The 18,146-nt window shown below is 35.8% G+C and overlaps 1 protein-coding gene across 1 annotated transcript in view; it reads left to right on the forward strand.

Moving 5' to 3' along the window:
• The window catches only part of TTL (tubulin tyrosine ligase), a 49,235-nt gene that overhangs the window by 19,431 nt on the left and 11,658 nt on the right, over window positions 1-18,146 (forward strand). The window contains exons 3-5 of the mRNA XM_001373839.4: window positions 1,509-1,750; window positions 7,310-7,445; window positions 9,722-9,991. Coding sequence (XP_001373876.1) covers window positions 1,509-1,750; window positions 7,310-7,445; window positions 9,722-9,991 — 648 coding nt within the window. The remainder of the gene's footprint in view (window positions 1-1,508; window positions 1,751-7,309; window positions 7,446-9,721; window positions 9,992-18,146) is intronic.

Consider the following 18,146-nt stretch of genomic DNA (forward strand, 5'->3'; position numbering starts at 1 on the left):
ACAAGCAATTATTAAGCATCCACTATCTTCCATACACTGTCCTAGATGCTAGGGATTTAAAGACAAAAAATGAAATAATCTCTAGTTTGGGGGAGCTTTTGATCCAATGATGAAAATATTTCATAATCATAATGACAGCATTTATGTAACACTAAGGATTGTAGCATGCTTTATATACATTTCCTTATTTGACCCATATAACAGCACTCTGAGATAGTAGGGTACACTTAACAGCCCCATATTATAGATGAAGAGACTGAGGCACAGAGTGGTTAAGTGACTTGCCCAGGGTCACACAACTAGTATCTGAAACAAAATTTTAACTCAGGGATTCCTAACTTAAGATTTAACACTATTCATTGGGGCAACTAGTTGCCTATGTCTACACATATAAGTAAATGTAAATAAATTTAAAAAGCAACACATAAAAAACAAATAAAATTATTTGAAGGGGAAGGAGAAAAGGCCTTGAGTAGAAGGTAGTGCTTGAGTGGAGTCTGAAGGAAGTTAAGGATACTAAGAAGAGATGAGTAAGGAATGCTTTGTAGGCATAGTGGAACAGCTATGGAATCAAGCCAGCTTGGAAAGGTAGATTGGAGCCAGATTATGAAGGGCTTTAAATATCAAATAGGGAAGTTTGTATTTTATCTTAAATGCAATAAGGAAGCACTAGACCTTTAAAAAAAGAAGAAAAGAAAAAAAGGTCAGGGGTATGATCAAACCTATAGTTGGGGAATATAATTTTGGCATCTATGTGGAGGATATATTAAAGAGGATTGAGCCTTAAGCCAAGGAGACTAGGAGGCTGTTTCAGTAGTCAGACTTCTTACTATAATTACTGGAGTCCTTTCTCGAATCAGAGGTATTTTCTCTTCCTTTAGAAACTGAGAATAGCTCTACACTAATAAAGACAACTGGAAAATTGAGCAAATCGTTTGAATAACTCAGATTCCTTTTACCACTACCTCTGATGCTTTTTGTTTTTAGTAAATTATCCAGATACTTGAGGCAAAAGTATATTTTTTAAGCTTCTTTCATCCAAATAACTTCTTCAACGCCTTGCCAATGTAGATCTGGTTTAATTTTTCATGAAATGGATTCTTATTTTTAAAAAAACTTTTTTGAGAAGCTGTACACTGAAGAATAACAGGAAATATCTTCAGTTCTTTGCAGATACTATAAAGTTATTTTGGACCAAGTGCCATATCAGAATGAACTGGAGTAGGCTTTTAACATTCCACTTGGCAAATGGACCCAGGCCTCAGGGTATATCACATTTCCCTTATATAGGGCCCAAGGACAAGAGTTGAGCCATAAAAGAGTCCAGTCTTTGGCTACTCTGTTCATCCTGTGGCTTCTTGTCACCTAGGTTAAAGATCTTAGGTCTTATTAAAGAGTGATCAGAATGGTGTGACCATAGGACTCTCTACCACCTCCCACTTCCATGCCCTAGAAGGTATACTTTGGAATTTAAAAAGGGCCACTGACCATCTGTTGTTATCCATTAGGTTAATCAAGACAAGTCCTGAATTGACAGAATCCTGCACATGGTTCCCGGAATCCTATGTGATTTATCCGACTAATCTCAAGACTCCTGTGGCCCCAGCATCTCCAGCGCATAATGGAATCCGCAATTTGATAAACAATTCAAGGACAGATGAAAGGGAAGTCTTCCTTGCCTCCTATAACAGGAGGAAGGAGGGTGGGGAGGGCAACGTATGGATAGCCAAATCCTCAGCAGGTGCCAAAGGTTAGTTTCATGGCAATGACTATACTTGAAGGAATACTTTTCTTCTTCCATTTTATCATTGGCCTTTGTGTTTGATATTGATGCTTTGGTGTTTCATTGATGGCTTTCTGCTTCCCTAGAAATAAGATGTACTGACTCATCTTAGCCTGAGTAGTAAAATTCAGTTTGTTTCTGAGACCAATTATAAAATAGAGTCAAGAGTTGTAGAAGTAGGAGTAGAACCTACACTTCTCCTGATAGCATATCAAGGTTCCTGTCCTTAAGATCAAAGCAGAATTGCTGGTTGGTCCTGCCTCTGCAAATGAATGATGACACACTAAATATTATAGGAGTCTTGTCAGTTCTTGCTTTTTCTGTAGAAACTGGGACAAAAAGGTAACCATTTGTAAGCATCCCTATGTTATATACCTGCCAAATTCCCATAACACTGCTACTACAGCTAGTAATATTAAAAGAAGAGAAACTTATTATTTAGCCTACCTTTCTGGGTTGTTTGGGAACAGCACAGGTCATCTTTGTAATTTTGCATCTCTTCCACCAGTCTAATAGAAGAGGGCACCAATATATTTGGGCTTAAGGAAATTGCTTTTTAGACTTGGGCATAGTGATGTCAGTGCAGCTTAAGTACTGGGGCAGTAGTGATCTATGCAATCATTCTAAAAAAAAAATGTCGTGTCTGATCTTAGTAGCATTGATCATAAAGTATGGGATACATGTTCCTGGAAATCAGGAAACTTGGTCTCTTCTAGACCTTGCTCTGTCACTGACCAACTATGATTTGTGGTAGGTTGCTTTGTAGACTTGTAGAACTAATCATTTGGAAGGGACTTCAGAGATCACCTAGTCTAGCTCCTCCCCAAATTAGACCTCCAGTAGTGGTCATTGAGACCTCTGCACAGTGATTATTAGCTGCTTCCCCTGACCCTAATACAACTAGAATTGCTAAGAAGCTGATTCTTCATCCACATGATTTCTCTTCCATTTCTTTGAAGATCACTCCTCTTATCATGTTCTCTCTAGCTTAAAAATGCTCCTTTTTTTTTCAAGTATCCCTTGTCTTACATGATTTCAGCTCCCCTTTCTATCCTGATTACTCTCGTAGACATTTCCACCTTATGAATGTCCTTTTCAAAATTTACTGGACATAATGTTCCAAATATGATCTGACAAGGGTGGAGCACAGAGAGATTAATATCGTCCTAACTCTGGATAGTATATTGCTACTAATACAGCCTGATGTCACTATAATTTGTGGCTTCCACATCATACTGCCAACTCCAAATGAGTTTGCAACCCACTAGAATCCCCATGTCTTTTTGATATGAACTGTTTTCTAATTCTCAGTGCTGTACTTGTACAGTTGATTTTTACAATTCAAGTGAAGGAATTTATAATTATCCCCATTAAATTTAACCTATTGGCTTCATTTCAAGAGCCTGTCAAGATAGTTTTGGATCCCAACTCTGTCATCTAGGGTATTCACTAGCTAAATCTCTCTGCTTCATATAATGTGAAATTTTGATAATTACACCACGTCTGGTTCCCAAGGAATTTTTAAAATGTTAAGCAGGACACAGCATTCTGTCAGTGATACAGTCCTGTGACATTCCACCAGGTATCTGCCAACCACTTCTGAACCCACCTAACTGTACCATCATCCAGTCTGTATCTCTCCAGGTCGTCTACATGGCCATTCTTCTGGGTCTGAGTTTCCTCATCTGTTAAATGAGGTCACTGAAATCGATCTGGTAAGAGTCTCTTCCAGCTCTAACATTCCTATGATTCTGGGCTTTGTGTCTCGGCTCTGTAACGTATTACCTGTATTACCTTGGTCAAGTTCCTTGGTCTTCAAGCCTCAGTTTCTTCATGTGTAATATGGGAATGTTATACTGAGATTCCAGAATCCTTAGACTCTAGGATTCTCTGCAGATGGAACAAGTTAAAGCATCAGATTTCCTGCTGAAATGTATGTTACACGTCATTAAACCTTTCAGATGAGAAAACTGAAGTCTAGAGAGACTCAGTAGCTTGCCCAAATCCCCAGAAGAAATAAATAGCAGAGGTGGATTTAAATTCAGTTCTTCTCATTACTCCAAGCCTAGCTCTCTATCCACTGAGCCACCTAGCTGTCCCTCTGATATGCCTTTGTAAAAAAAAAAAAAAAGCATTTGTTTGGTTGTTTTTGTTTTTCTAAAAAACCCTTACCTTCCATTTTGGAATCAATACAGTGTATTGGTTCCAAGGCAGAAGAGTGGTAAGGACTAGGCAATGGGGGTCAAGTGACTTGCCCAGGGTCACACATCTAGAAAGTGTCTGAGGCCAGATTTGAATCTAGGACCTCCCATCTCTAGGCCTGACTCTCAATCCACAAGAGCTACCCAGGTGCCCCTGTTGTTGTTTTTTTTTTTTAAACTCTTACTGTATGTCTTAAAAACAACTCTTAAGACAGAAGGGCAAGGGCTAAGCAAACAGGGTTAAGTGACTTGCCCAGGGTCATCTAGCTAGGAAGTATTTGAGTCCAGATTTGAACCCAGGTCTTCCCGACTCCAGACGACTGTGCTACCTAGCTATAAGCAATAAGTTTTAAAGAGACTTTATATAAAATAATTTATTCTTAAATTGTGCTTTAAGGTTTGTAGAGATCTTTCTTCAAAGAAATGAAGCAACTTGGGATTTTATTTGAATCTTGGTCTCCTGATTCCATGTTCATTACTTTTCCTACTGTATCAATACTAGCACTTCTCTAATTCCTTCATTTGACACCTGAGAAGAAAGTCCTTGAAGCTCTGAGTTTTCATTTTACTATGAATATTTATAAGTATATGAGAGTGCCCATGTGAATACTCATTAAAAAAACAAACTATCAAGCATGTCCTTAAAAGAGGCATCATGTATACATCTTTGTCCTTTTCTAAGGTAGCCATTTTTCCTCAAGTATCTGCATCCAAGGTCAATTTTTAAAAAAACTGTTTCATATTCATTTTAATCAATTTGATTTCCTTATTTTGAAATATACAATAAAATATTCAATAACATTGAAATGTATAATAAAATATTCAGTAACATTTAGCTGCTTTTTGGATTTTCAATTTAAAAAGTGGCTTTTGCATAATTGTTTTTAATTTTGTATTGTGGCACAGTATTACAGCCACCTTATGAGTTCATTTGACTTTGATGAAGCCTGGACCTGATGACTTCATTCATGTAATGTGTTTCTTCCCCTACCAATGCAGGCACCATATCTTTTGTCTTATAGAGTTGCCTAGAAATTAAATGATTTCCAGGGTCCTGTGGCCAGTATGTGTAAGAAGAAGCTCTTGATCCCAATTCTTCTTTGTTCTCTGGCCAGCTCTCTATCCACTTTTCCACTCTACCCCTCATAGCTTTATGAAACATTTAAGCTTAAGGTTTTTTATATTTGTTATCTTATTTTCATGTTGTGTTACAAGATAGGAAAGATAGTATTTCTAAAAATAACTGTTGGACAGTTTTCTAAAAGCATAACACAATAGATATTGTCATGCCCTACTTGTATGTATCCACTTATGAACTTCTCTCATCTGTGTATTTTTTAACATTTTATTAATGCTCTTTTCTTTTCTTTTCTTTTCTTTTTTGCATCAGTCATTACCTAATTCTGTCCACATCTCTTCCCCTAACAAAAATAAATGCCCTTTCTTGTAAATCATAAGTATAGTCAAGCAAAATGGATTCCTCCATTGTTTCTGGAAATTTGACTTAATTTTCACTACTAATCCACCACCTCTTTACCAAAAGGTGGGAAGCATAATTCATCAGTCATTTTGGGGAGTCCTGCTTGCTCATTGCATTGATCAGAGTTAAGTTTTTCATAGCTGTTTTCCATTACATTATTGTAATCATCATATAAATCATTCTTCTGATTCTCTTTACTACACTCTCTTATAAGATCACTTCTGACAAATCTTCCCTAATTTCTCTTAATAGATTCCTTTTGTCTCTTCTCATGGTACAGGTGTATTCCATCATAATTATATATCAAAATATGTTCAGGCTTTCTCTCTGCTATCCATATCTTTGGTTTTATATGCTTAATTTTGGTATCATTGACTCAAAAGTCATACACAGTTAGTGAACTTTGGAGTATTGTTGTAAATTGTTTTCCAGGGTTGGTCTAATTCACAATTCCATAAACACTTTATTAATGTATCTGTCCTCCATCAATCACCATTTCCCCCTTTTGTCTTCTTTGACAATCTGGATGTGAGGCAGAAAATCAAATTTGTTTTCATTTGCATTCAACTTATTATTAGTGATCTGGAGCAGAGGACTTTATATTTCCTCTACTTTACATTTTAAAACTATGACACAGAGTTTGATTAACTCAAGTCTGGGATTTGAATCCAGACCTCCCGGCACTGTATCCTTTTCCTTACACTATATCATACTCCTTCTCTGTGTCATATACTTATGGTCATGTTATCTAATAGAAGAGTATTCCATCTTCTCCCCATCAGAACCTTAGATTTCATCCCTGTAAGTACCATGAGCTCTGGTGGGCCAAATTTGACTTTATCTCACCCAGGTCCAGGTCTCCACCACACTTTCCAGCCATCTCCATGTCCTTCCATCTCCATCTTCCTTTCCAGCTCCCCTGAATAGAATCTCTTTCTCCATTAGGTAATAAGTTCCTTGAGAACAAGGATTGTCTTGTTTGATTTACATCCCCAGTTCTTAGCATAGTGCCTAGCATATAGCCAGTACTTCATAAATGATCTATTCATCTCTTCCAGGATTTAGATCTGAATAATTTCTAATTTGAAGAATGTTCTAAATAACCTAGAGAAGATCACATGACCTGATCAGCCAAAAATTATTTGCTCTATCTCTATTATATCACTGTAATAGATGGGAAAGGACTTTGGGAAGAAAGATGATGACTTTGGTTTTGTACTTGTTCATTTAAGCTGACAACAAGAAATACTGCAGTCAGTTAAAAATCTGGGGCTGAGTGCAGAAATGCTGCATGTGGGATGAGCTCACCAAGTAACTAAATATCTACAAACAAACCAATCTAAAGATAAGAACAGCACCTTGGTGGATACTTAGAGTTAAGGTGATCATTCCTATATTCCTCTTTTGATTACTATAATTTCATCTGAAAAAATTAAACACTGGAGCTGCAAAGTTAAAAAAATATAAATTCAAGGCTAATGTCCCTTTAAAAGTCTTATTTCTTTTAATGTGCTAAGTTTTCCTTGATATAAAACATTTATTTAATGTTATTCATACTGAATCGGTAATGACATTTCATCTCCAAAAGGAACCTGCTAGGAAAATATTCATGTTCTTGTATTATATTTATGCTGAGGAAAACATAAAGTTCCAAAAAGATCTTAATGATCTTTTCAGGCTCTAATAAAATCCATTCATGGTGAGACTCTTGAATGGGAAGAATAAGGAAAGCATATATAGATTACTGGTTGGTGTTATCAGAAGACATTAACTCCCATTTTGGTTTTGTGTAGATTCTTCTCCCTATTTGGTGAATTGAAATGGCTTGCTTTCTTTTCCCTTTAGGTGAAGGCATTCTTATTTCTTCAGAGGCTACAGAACTTTTGGATTTTATAGATAACCAAGGACAAGTGCATGTGATTCAGAAATACCTTGAGAAGCCTATGCTTTTAGAGCCAGGTCACCGCAAATTTGATATTCGGTAATATTTTTAATTGATATTTCTGCTTTTTTTCTTACTTGAAGAAATTATTTTAAAGTAATGATGGTCCAGGGCATGTTTGCTAAGTCATTTCATATTATAATTAACATATTCAACTAGATTTTATGTATTTAGGAAATTCTGTATAGTATAGTGAGTAGGATGCTGGCTTTGAAGTAAAGGAGACCTGGATTCCAGTCCTGCCTCTGACATACTGACTGAGTGACTATCAGGAATCAGTCAGCCAATAAGCATTTCTGAGGTACCTAATATATAACACCAGATATTTTGCTAAATGCTGGGGATATGAAAAAAAGCAAATGACAGTTAATTCCTGATCAAATTGCAGGTGTACTTCAGCAGAAGCAGTTTTCTCACTGAGAATTTCCTTGAGTTATGAAATCACAAATCCAAGCCAAAAAAAAATCTTTCTCTCAAAATCAGGTTTTTGTTTTCAAAACAAAACAAAATCTTTGTGTTATTGCAGATGATTTTACCTGGTAAAATTAGGGGCCTTATTATAATTTTGAAAAGAAGCTGAGACACCATCAAGTAATTTTACACAAAATAAATAAATGAGGTGGAAAGAGAAGGCTCCTATCTACCTTATTTATGTGAATTACATCAGTGTCTTCTTTCCATCCAGCTCTATGAGTTTTGTGAGTGTGAGATTATCTTTAGAAATTGATTTACTGACCAGAACCTCATTTGTCCTAGTCTTCAGGTAGCCAGGCAAAAGGACTGATAGAAGAGCAGAGGAGGTTTGATATTCTTTTCTGATCAAAGCATCCCTAATGTCATCCAAGGACACCATAAGACAACAGTGTATATTCTGGGATATGCTTAATTCTAGCTCACAGCAGATATTTCAGTCATCCCTTGGAGGATGTGTGCTCTAAATGGATTATTACTCATCAACCAGGATTTCATTTATCCAAGGCTTGTTGATCATGGAGCACAAAAGTTATTTAATGAATAAGCTGAACTGCTACTGTCTTGAGTTAGTAATTATTTGCTGTATTTCTTAAAATATCAATCCAAAGTGATTTCTTAAACATACGATCTATCACTTGTTTATATGAGTATGTGATTTGGGGTTTTTGTTTAAAAGATTACTCTGTTACACAAATGAATAATATGGAAATAGATATCGAGTGATAACACATGTAAAATAACCAAGTGGAATTACTTGTCAGCTCTGGGGAGGGGAGGAGAGAGAGGAGAGGGAGAGAGCATGAATCATGTAACCTGGGGGAAATACTTAAAAATAAATAAATTTTAAAATAAAATAAAACACTAGTAATAAGAGTGGGATGGTTTCTTTTCTGGGTATAACAAATAATTTTAGTAGGAGTTTCTTTTAAGCCTAATGTTATAATCAGTAGGTCCCTATGCAGTCTACCTCATTTCAGAGATATGAGAAATCATATTGAGAGGGGCAGCGAGGTGGTTCAGTGGATAGAGAGCCAGGCCTGGAAACAGGAGGTCCTGGATTCAAATCTAGCCTCAGATTCCTCCTAGCCATGTGACCCTAGGCAAATCATTTAACTCCAGTTGCCTAGCCCTTACTGTTCTTCTACCTTGGAATCAATAATCAGTATTGATTCTAAGACAGAAGGTAAAAAATTTAAGAAAAGAAACTACACTGAAACAGATTATTGTCATAAGATGACATAGGAAAAAGAACCAAATTTACAAATGACCATTTAGTTTGGGCTGTCATTCTCATAGAATCTTCTCCTTGGATAATCACACTGTCTCATTAGTAACTTTGTAATGCAGCTAGAACAAGACATTTCTGTACCCTGGGAAAGATTCAAAAATTGTATGTCCTTTTCCATTGTAGACTTTGAGTTTCGATGTAATACAGAAGATGTAACTCATTTTCAAGTAAATAACTATGTAACAGGGGGAAGTAAATCTTCTGGTTTTAGAAATATATAAATGTATAAAAAGTGTGAGTAAAAAATGTTACCTATTGGAGCTGCCCACTTTGCCCACCCCTGGGTCTGGCTTCAGCTTTACTCTGTCCTTCCTTGGATCTCATCACCAGGTTAAACCAACTCCAGAATGGTTTTCTATCAGAGGTTCTAAATGTGTTACCATTTTGTTCAGTATTGGACAGTCTTAAAGTTACTAACATAAACATTCTGTAAGAATTTAGTTAAACATTTGGGTTAAATTACTAAAGTTTTGGGAAACTGTGAAAAGAATTCACCTAGCCATATTAGTTTGAGAACTGAGCCTCTCAAGTGACTGTTCCCCTCTTTCGGCAGGAGCTGGGTCCTTGTGGATCACCAGTATAATCTCTACCTCTACAGAGAGGGTGTGCTTCGGACCTCTTCAGAACCATACAATATTACTAATTTCCAAGACAAAACTTGCCATTTGACCAATCACTGCATTCAAAAGGAATATTCAAAAAACTATGGCAAATATGAAGAAGGGAATGAAATGTTCTTTGAAGAATTCAATCAGTATCTAATAAGTGCTTTGAACATCACACTGGAAAATAGTATCTTATTACAAATCAAACAAATAATAAGGTAATTTATTTGTATCTTTCTGTCATCTTTGGAAATTTCAAGTAGTGGTTTGGCTTTGCTTCCCTACATGGAAGGGATTCCCCTTCACTCACGCTTCCCCAAGAATGTGGGGAATGGAACTCACTTGATGAGTCAAGCTAAAGAAAGGCAATTGTTAAGGTCTCAATAATATGCTATATGTACATGACAAATTCAGGTTTACATGGGCCAGCAGTGCAATGGCTGGATCAAAGGGCAGACAGTGCTCTTTGGACATAGTTCCAAATTGCCTTCCAGAATGGTTGGATCAATTCACAACTCCACCAGCAATGCATTAATGTCCTGACTTTGCTACATCCCCTCCAACATTCATTACTTTCCATCGCTGTCATGTTAGCCAATCTGCTAGGTGTGAGGAGATACCTCAAAGTTGTTTTGATTTGCATTTCTCTGATTATAAGAGATTTAGAACATTTTTTCATGTGCTTATTAATACTTTTGATTTCTTTATCTGAACATTGCCTATTCATGTCCCTTGCCCATTTATCAATTGGGGAATGGTTTGATTTTTTGTACACTGGATTCAGTTCCTTATAAATTTGAGTGATTAGACTTTTGTTATAAGGATTGTTTCCCAATTTGTTGCTTCCCTTCTAATTTTGATTGCATTGATTTTGTTTGTACAAAAACTTTTTAATTTAATGTAATCAAAATTATTTATTTTGCATTTTGTATTTTTTTTACTCTTGCTTGGTCTTAAAATCTTTTCTTTCCCAGAGATCTGACAAGTATACCATTCTGTGTTCACAAAATTTACTTGTTTCCTTCTTTATGTTCAAGTGATTCACTCATTCTGAGTTTACATTGGTGTAGGATGTGAGATGTTGATTTAAACGTAATCTCTCCCATACTGTTTTCCAATTTTCCAAGCAGTTTTTGTCAAATAGTGGATTTTTGTCCCAAAAGCTGGGATCTTTGGGTTTATCATAGACTGTCTTACTGAGGTCACTTACTCCAAGTCTATTCCACTGATCCTCCCTTCTGTCTCTTAACCATATGGTTTTGACGATCACTGCTTTATAGTACAGTTTAAGATGTGGTACTACTAGGCCACCTTCCTTGATGTTCTTTTTTCATTATTTCCCTTGATGTTCTTGATCTTTTGTTCTTCCAAATGGACTTTGTTATTGTTTTTTCTGATTCTATAAAAATAGTTTTTTGGTAGTTTGATGGGTATGGCACCAAATAAGTAAATTAGTTTGGTTAGGATTGTCATTTTTATTATGGTAGGTCATCCTACCCATGAGCAATTAACTTTTTCCAATTATTTAGATCTAGTTTTAATTGTGTGGAGAGTGTTTCGTAGTTGTCTTCATATAATTCCTGTGCTTGTCTTGGCAGATAGATACCTAAGTAATTTATACTGTCTACGGTGATTATAAAGGGAATTTCTCTTTCTAACTCTTGCTGCTTGGATGAGTTGGAAGTATATAGAAGTGCTGGTGATTTATGTGGGTTTATTTTATATCCTGCAACTTTGCTAAAGTTGTTGATTATTTCCACTAGTTTTTTAGTTGATTCTCTAGGATTCTTTAAGTAGACCTTCATATCATCTGCAAAGAGTGATAGCTTGGTTTCTTCAATACCTATTTTAATACCTTCAATTTCTTTTTCTTCTCTAATTGCTACTGCTAGTGTTCCTAGTACAATGTTAAATAATAAAGGTGATAATGGGCATCCTTGTTTCACTCCCGATCTTATTGGGAATGCTTCTAAATTTATCCCCATTGCAGATGATGCTTGCTAATGGTTTAAAATCTATACTGTTTATTATTTTTAGAAATGGCCCATATATTCCTATGCTTTCTAGTGTTTTCGATAGGAATGAGTATTGTATTTTGTCAAAAGCTTTTTCCTGCATCTATTGAGATAATCATGTGATTTTTGTTGGTTTGCTTGTTGATATGGTCAGTTATGTGGATGGTTTTCCTAATATTGAACCATCCTTGGCTTTCCTGGTATAAATCCATTCCTAATCATAATGAATAACCCTCATGATCACTTGCTAGAGCCTTTTTGCTAGTGTTCTATTTAAGATTTGTGCATCTATGTTCATTAAGGAGATTTGTCTGTAGTTTTCTTTCTTTGTTTTTGATCTACCTGGCTTTGGAATCAGTACCATATTTGTGTCATAAAAGGAATTTGATAGAACTCCTTCTTTGCTTATTATGTCAAATACTTTGTATAGTATTGGAATTAGTTGTTCTTTAAATGTTTGATAGAATTCAATTGTGAATCCATCAGGCCCCGGGGATTTTTTCTTAGGGAGTTTTTTGATGTCTTATTCAATTTCTTTTTCTGAGATGGGGTTATTTAAGTATTCTATTTCCTCTTCTGTTAATCTAGTCAATTTATATTTTTATAAATATTCACCCATATCATTTAGTTTGCCATATTTCTTGCCATATAATTGGGCAAAATAATTTTTAATGATTGCATTGATTTATATTTTTTGTAAATATTCACCCATATCATTTAGTTTGCCATATTTCTTGCCATATAATTGGGCAAAATAATTTTTAATGATTGTTTTAATTTCCTCTTCATTAGAGGTGAGGTCTCCCTTTTCATCTTGGATACTGTCAATGTGGTTTTCTTCTTTCCTTTTTTTATTAGATTGACCAGCACTTTGTCTATTTTATTTGTTTTTTCAAAGTACTGGCTTCTAGTCTTGTTTATTAATTTAATAGTTCTTTTACTTTTAATTTTATTAATTTCTCCTTCCATTTTTAGGATCTCTAATTTAGTTTTCATTGGGGGATTTTAATTTGTTCACTTTCTAGTTTTTTAATTTGCATGCCCAATTCATTGACCCTCTCTAATTTGTTAATATATGAACTCAAGGATATAAATTTCCCCCTATGTACCACTTTGGCTGCATCCCATAGATTTTGAAAGGATGTCTCATCATTGTCATTTTCTTCAATGAAATTATTGATTGTTTCCATGATTTGTTCTTTAACTGATTTTGGAGAATTGTATTATTTAATTTCCAATTAATTTTTTATTTACCTCTCCATGTACCCTTACTAATTATTATTTTTATTGCATTATGATCTGAAAAGGTTGCATTTATTTCTGCTCTTTTGGACTTATTTGCAATGTTTTTATTCCCTAGTACATGGTCAGTCTTTGTGAATGTACTATGTACTGCTGAAAAGAAGGTGTATTCCTTTTTGTCCCTATTTATTTTTCTCCACATATCTACTAACTAATTTTTCTAAGATTTCATTCACTTCTCTTACCTCTTTCTTATTTATTTTTTGGTTCAATTTATTTAGTTCCGTAGTATAGTTTTTCTATCTATTTCATCCTTGACCTCCACTACTTTCTCCTTTAGAAATTTGGATGCTATGCCATTTAGTGCACACATGGTGAATACTTATATTTCCTCATTGTTTATACTGCCTTTTATCAGGATGTAATTACCTTCCCTATCCCTTTTAACTAGATCTATTTTTACTTTGGCTTTGTCAGATATCATGATTGTGACTACTGTCTTCTTTTTCTCAGTTGGCTCCATCTGCTTACCTTTATCCTATGTGTATCTACCTTCCTCATGTGTGTTTCTTTTAGACAACATATGGTAGGATTTTAGTTTCTAATCCACTCTGCTATTTACTTCCACTTTACGAGTGTGTTCATCCTATTCACATTCAAAGTTATGATTACTACCTGTATATTCCCCAACATTTTTATTTTCTTTCCTTGTCTTGCCCTTTCCTCTTTCATTATTTCCTTCTACACTAGTGTTATGTTTTTAATCAGTCCCCCAATCCCCACCCTTCCTTTAATTTCCTTTCTCCCCCCTCCCTTCTTTTTCCTCTCTTATTTTTCTTTTTTCTTTTTTTTTATTTTTTCTTTTGGGGTCTTTTTAAGCTACCCCACACACTCTCCACTGCTTGTATTGCTTTCCTCCCCACCCTTCACTTTCCCTCCCATTTTTTAATTCCCCCCACTCCCTCCTTTAGTTTTCCCCTCTCAACTTCGCTATAAGGTAAGATATAATTCGATACCCCAATGAATCTAGATGCTCTTCCCTCTCAAAGTTAATTCCACTGAGAGTAAGGTTTGAGTGTTTCTTTTTAGCACTCTCTTCCTCTCCTTCTTATAGTTATATTCTTCCCCTCCCACTCCCATTTGCCTTTTTGCATAATATAGATTATCCTAATTTTCTTATTCCTTCAAGTTTCTTTTGGTGCCATCTTCTCCCCTCCCTTTCTTTCTTCTTCTTTTTTTATATATGATTTTAAACCACATGGTACCCCAATCTCTACCTATGGATAATTCTTCTAACTGCTATAATAGTGAATATAATTTTTTACAGTTACAAATAACATTTTCCATATAGGAACATAGACAGTTTGGCCTTATTGAGACCCTTAGAGAACAAAAAAATAAGACCCCTCTCTTTCTTATTTACCTTTTCATGTTTCTCTTGGTTATTGTATTTCGATGTCAATTTTTCTGTTTAGTTCTAGTCTTTTCTTTACAAATATTTGGAAGTCTTCTATTTTGTTGAATGCCCATACTTTCCTCTGGAAGTATATAGTCAGTTTTTATGGGTAGGTGATCCTTAGTTGTAGACCCAATTCTCTTGCCTTTCTGAATATTGTATTCCAAGCCTTGCAGTCTTTTATTGTGGAGGCTGCCAGCTCCTGTGTAATCCTGATTGGTCTCTTTTTGGCTTCTTGTAATATTTTCTCCTTAGCTTGGAAGCTCTTGAATTTGGCAGTTAGATTCCTGGGGGTTCCTTTTTGGTTTGATCTATCCTGCTTTTCATGGCTTCCAGCAGGTAATTTTTGGTCTTCAATTTGCTTATTATTTCATTTGATTTCTGGGCTTCAATTTCCAAGTGAGAGATCCTGTCTTTTAAACTGTTATTTTCTTTTTGAACTATTTCCAACTTTTCTTGCCACATCTCTTCCATTTTTTGACAATCTCAAATTTAAAGTCTTCAAGAACTTGTGACCAAATTCCATTTTTTTGAAGGTTTGGGTGTGTTTGTCATCTTCTACTGTCTCCTCTTTAGTCTGGGTTTTTTTCTGCATAAAAATTATCAAGGGTCAATGTTTTCTTCTTAGATTTTTTGGTATTTGTGGATTTTAGTTCCTGGGAGTTGGTGACCATTGCCTTTTTCCTTCCTTGTCTGATGTCTAAGTGAGGAATGTGGATGATCTTTGTATTGGGCTCTGAAGAGGTTTTTGCCCTGAGTATATTTTTCCTAGTACTCAGCAGTGTCCAGCTGCTCTTAGTGGCAGGTCCAGCCTATAGGAACTTAAAGATTGCCTGTGAAGAGGTCTGGGTGTGGAGTATAGGCAAGTCTCTGTATTAAGAGCTGGAGAGGTTTTAGCCCAAGGGCTTTTTTCAGTTCTCTGTGGCATTTTGCTATGAGCTGCTCCCTCTCCCCAAATTCCACACCCTATCTCAACATTTCCTCAGCCTCCCAGTATTCCAATTTTAGTTTGTCTTAGGGGTAAGTCTGTGTTTACCTCAGCCAGCCTCCCTTCTAGAATTTAGATGTTTGTCCCATGCTCACTGGAACTCTGGAAAGGTAGGCGAAGTGGGGGAGGGGTGATGAGCTCACACCTTGGTAGGGGAAATTTCACCCCCTTTTAGCATGGAAATGCTCTAACTTTGCCTACCTTCCATTCTGTGCCCTACCCTGGAACTCCTTCACTTGTTTGATTCTGGTTTTGTCATTTTGAAGCACTGTCTCGATTGATGGAGAAGAGAAGAAGAGCTCTGCTTCTACTCTAGAGCCATCTTGACCCAGAAGTCCTTGGCCTCTGCTTTGACAATGTCTGCCAAACTGCTTTGATGTGATTTGATTTGATTTCATTCTTCTTTCCCCCAAGTTAGTTCACTCTTTGTGGAAAACTTACAGTTTATTGAATTCATATTGCTTTCTCTATAATTTTTCACTTATTGCCCTATAGTTATTTTGAGTGTGCAATATTTCTAATAAGGTACAAGCAACTGAGAAAGATAAGAATTAGCCTGTAATATCAATATATAGTTTTCTAAAAAGCCTTCATGCAGTTTAAAGTGTATATTTCCAGCCTAATTAAATTGATGGCATTTTTAGTTTTTGTATTTGTGTATTTTTTAAAGTTTTATTTATGTTTTTGTGTTCCTCATAGCTTACACAACTGAAAAAGGTCAAAATTATACTTGGCATCTTTTTTTTAAATACATGTCTGAAATAGTTGTGTCCAGCCATTGCAAATGATATTCCTAGGGACTGAAAGGATTATGTATAAGCCAAAGTATTCCAAATTAGTACCTATTTAGGAAAAGCCAAGTTAGTCCTAAGTTTCCTTGTGCCATTTAGAATTATAGATCTGTTTGATGACTTTGCTAAGGTTCATTCTGAACATTTAATGATCAGACATATTTTGGATCCATGTCACCCATTTGGTGTCTTGCCTTCCATCTTAGAATCAATTTTGTGCATTGGTTCTAAGGAAGAAGAGCAGGAACGGTAGGCAATCAGGGATTAAGTGACTTGCTCAGGGTCACATAGCTAGGAAGTGTCTGATGCCAGTTTTGAACCCAGGACCTCCCATCTCTAGGCCTGGCATTCTATTCACTGAACCACCTAGCTGCCAGACTCAATAAATATGTATTTTTAAATACTTTTCCAATGTTACATTATTCTCAATAAATATTCATTAAAGAACTGTTCTATACACCATTTGGTTCTAAGTTCTGTGGAGATACAAAATTTTTAAATTATTACTTTCATTTACTCAACTTAGACAGTAAGGAAGGACTAGCCATTACAGTATTTTCCAATCCCCTATTTCTCTCCCTAGTGAGTTCCTTTTGGAGCCTCCATATTGTAGAAGTCTTCATGGCCCTCCTATCCCTGTCCCTGGTTTCTAGACTTCAAAATCATCTGTTATTTTACCAAAGAAGATGACCCTTATTAGGCTTTAGTTTGAGTCTAGGATAGGGTTTGTGCATGAACTAAAATGATCATTTATTGGCCAGAATGTGAATCCCAAACATCCCTGTGAGGGGATAGATGCCATGAGTCTGAGTTCTTCCTGTAACGATGTCCTAAACTCTCAGTCACAGGTAATACAGTATTTTAGAAACTGAATTTTCTTTGCATTTTCGAATATTCAGATCTTCACAAAATTTAAAAGTTAAGCCTTCAAAAGACCTTCAAATTCACTCCCTCCCTGAAAAATAATCCTCTTTACAACCTAATCTACTAATGGCCATTCGCTTTTGCTTGAAATCCTCCAGTGAAGGGAAGCCCACTATTTCCTAAAGTAGTCCATTCCCCCTTGGGATAATTCTAATTACTAGGACCATTTTCCTTACCTCAAAGCTAAATTTTTCTCATTGACACTTACCCCCATGGCTCCTAGTTTTACCCCTTTGGGGTCAAACAAAACAAATTATCTTGTTCCAGCTAGTGGATAAGATTTTCTGTGAAATTTAAAGGGTTCACTTAGAACAAAGTATATTTTATTCTCATTTAAGGAAGGGGAGTCCCAATGAGCATTCTTGACCAGCATTATGTAAAAATAGATTGGTATAATGGGTTCAGGCTTGAATGATATGGTGACTTTGTCATTGTTGCTCTGTTCCATCTGTCCTTAATATGACTTCTTTTCCAGATTTGTTATCATAGTTCTTAAAATTTACTAAGAAAGCATGATGAATTGCATGTATGTGAACCTAAGCAAGTCACTTTATTCCCATTACCTACCCCTTAACTGCTCTTCTGCCTTGATTCTGTAAACCTTAAAATTTCTTAGACTTATAAATGTTGGAAATTTCACTATTGGGAAATTTCATACTTGGAAAATTTCTTACTGATAGTCTATTGGAATGTGAACCCCATTGGCATGGGAGGTTCCTCCTCCTCCCTTCTTAAGATTACTTTAGGACAGAAACCTTTTGCTAAACAATGGAAAGGGCTTTGACCTATGCTTAAGCATAGAACAGGAAGTTCTTTGAGTCATGATTGATTTTAGAATTGATACAATCTCCACCCTACTCAGTCCTAACAGGATTTAGGAAGGGCTGCAGCATAGATCAAAATTTAATTATTCCAATATCCACCCTACTCAGGGTAACAGGATTTAGGAAGGGCTGC

This window comes from Monodelphis domestica, chromosome 1, assembly GCF_027887165.1.
Source record: "Monodelphis domestica isolate mMonDom1 chromosome 1, mMonDom1.pri, whole genome shotgun sequence".
Lineage (NCBI taxonomy): Eukaryota > Metazoa > Chordata > Mammalia > Didelphimorphia > Didelphidae > Monodelphis > Monodelphis domestica.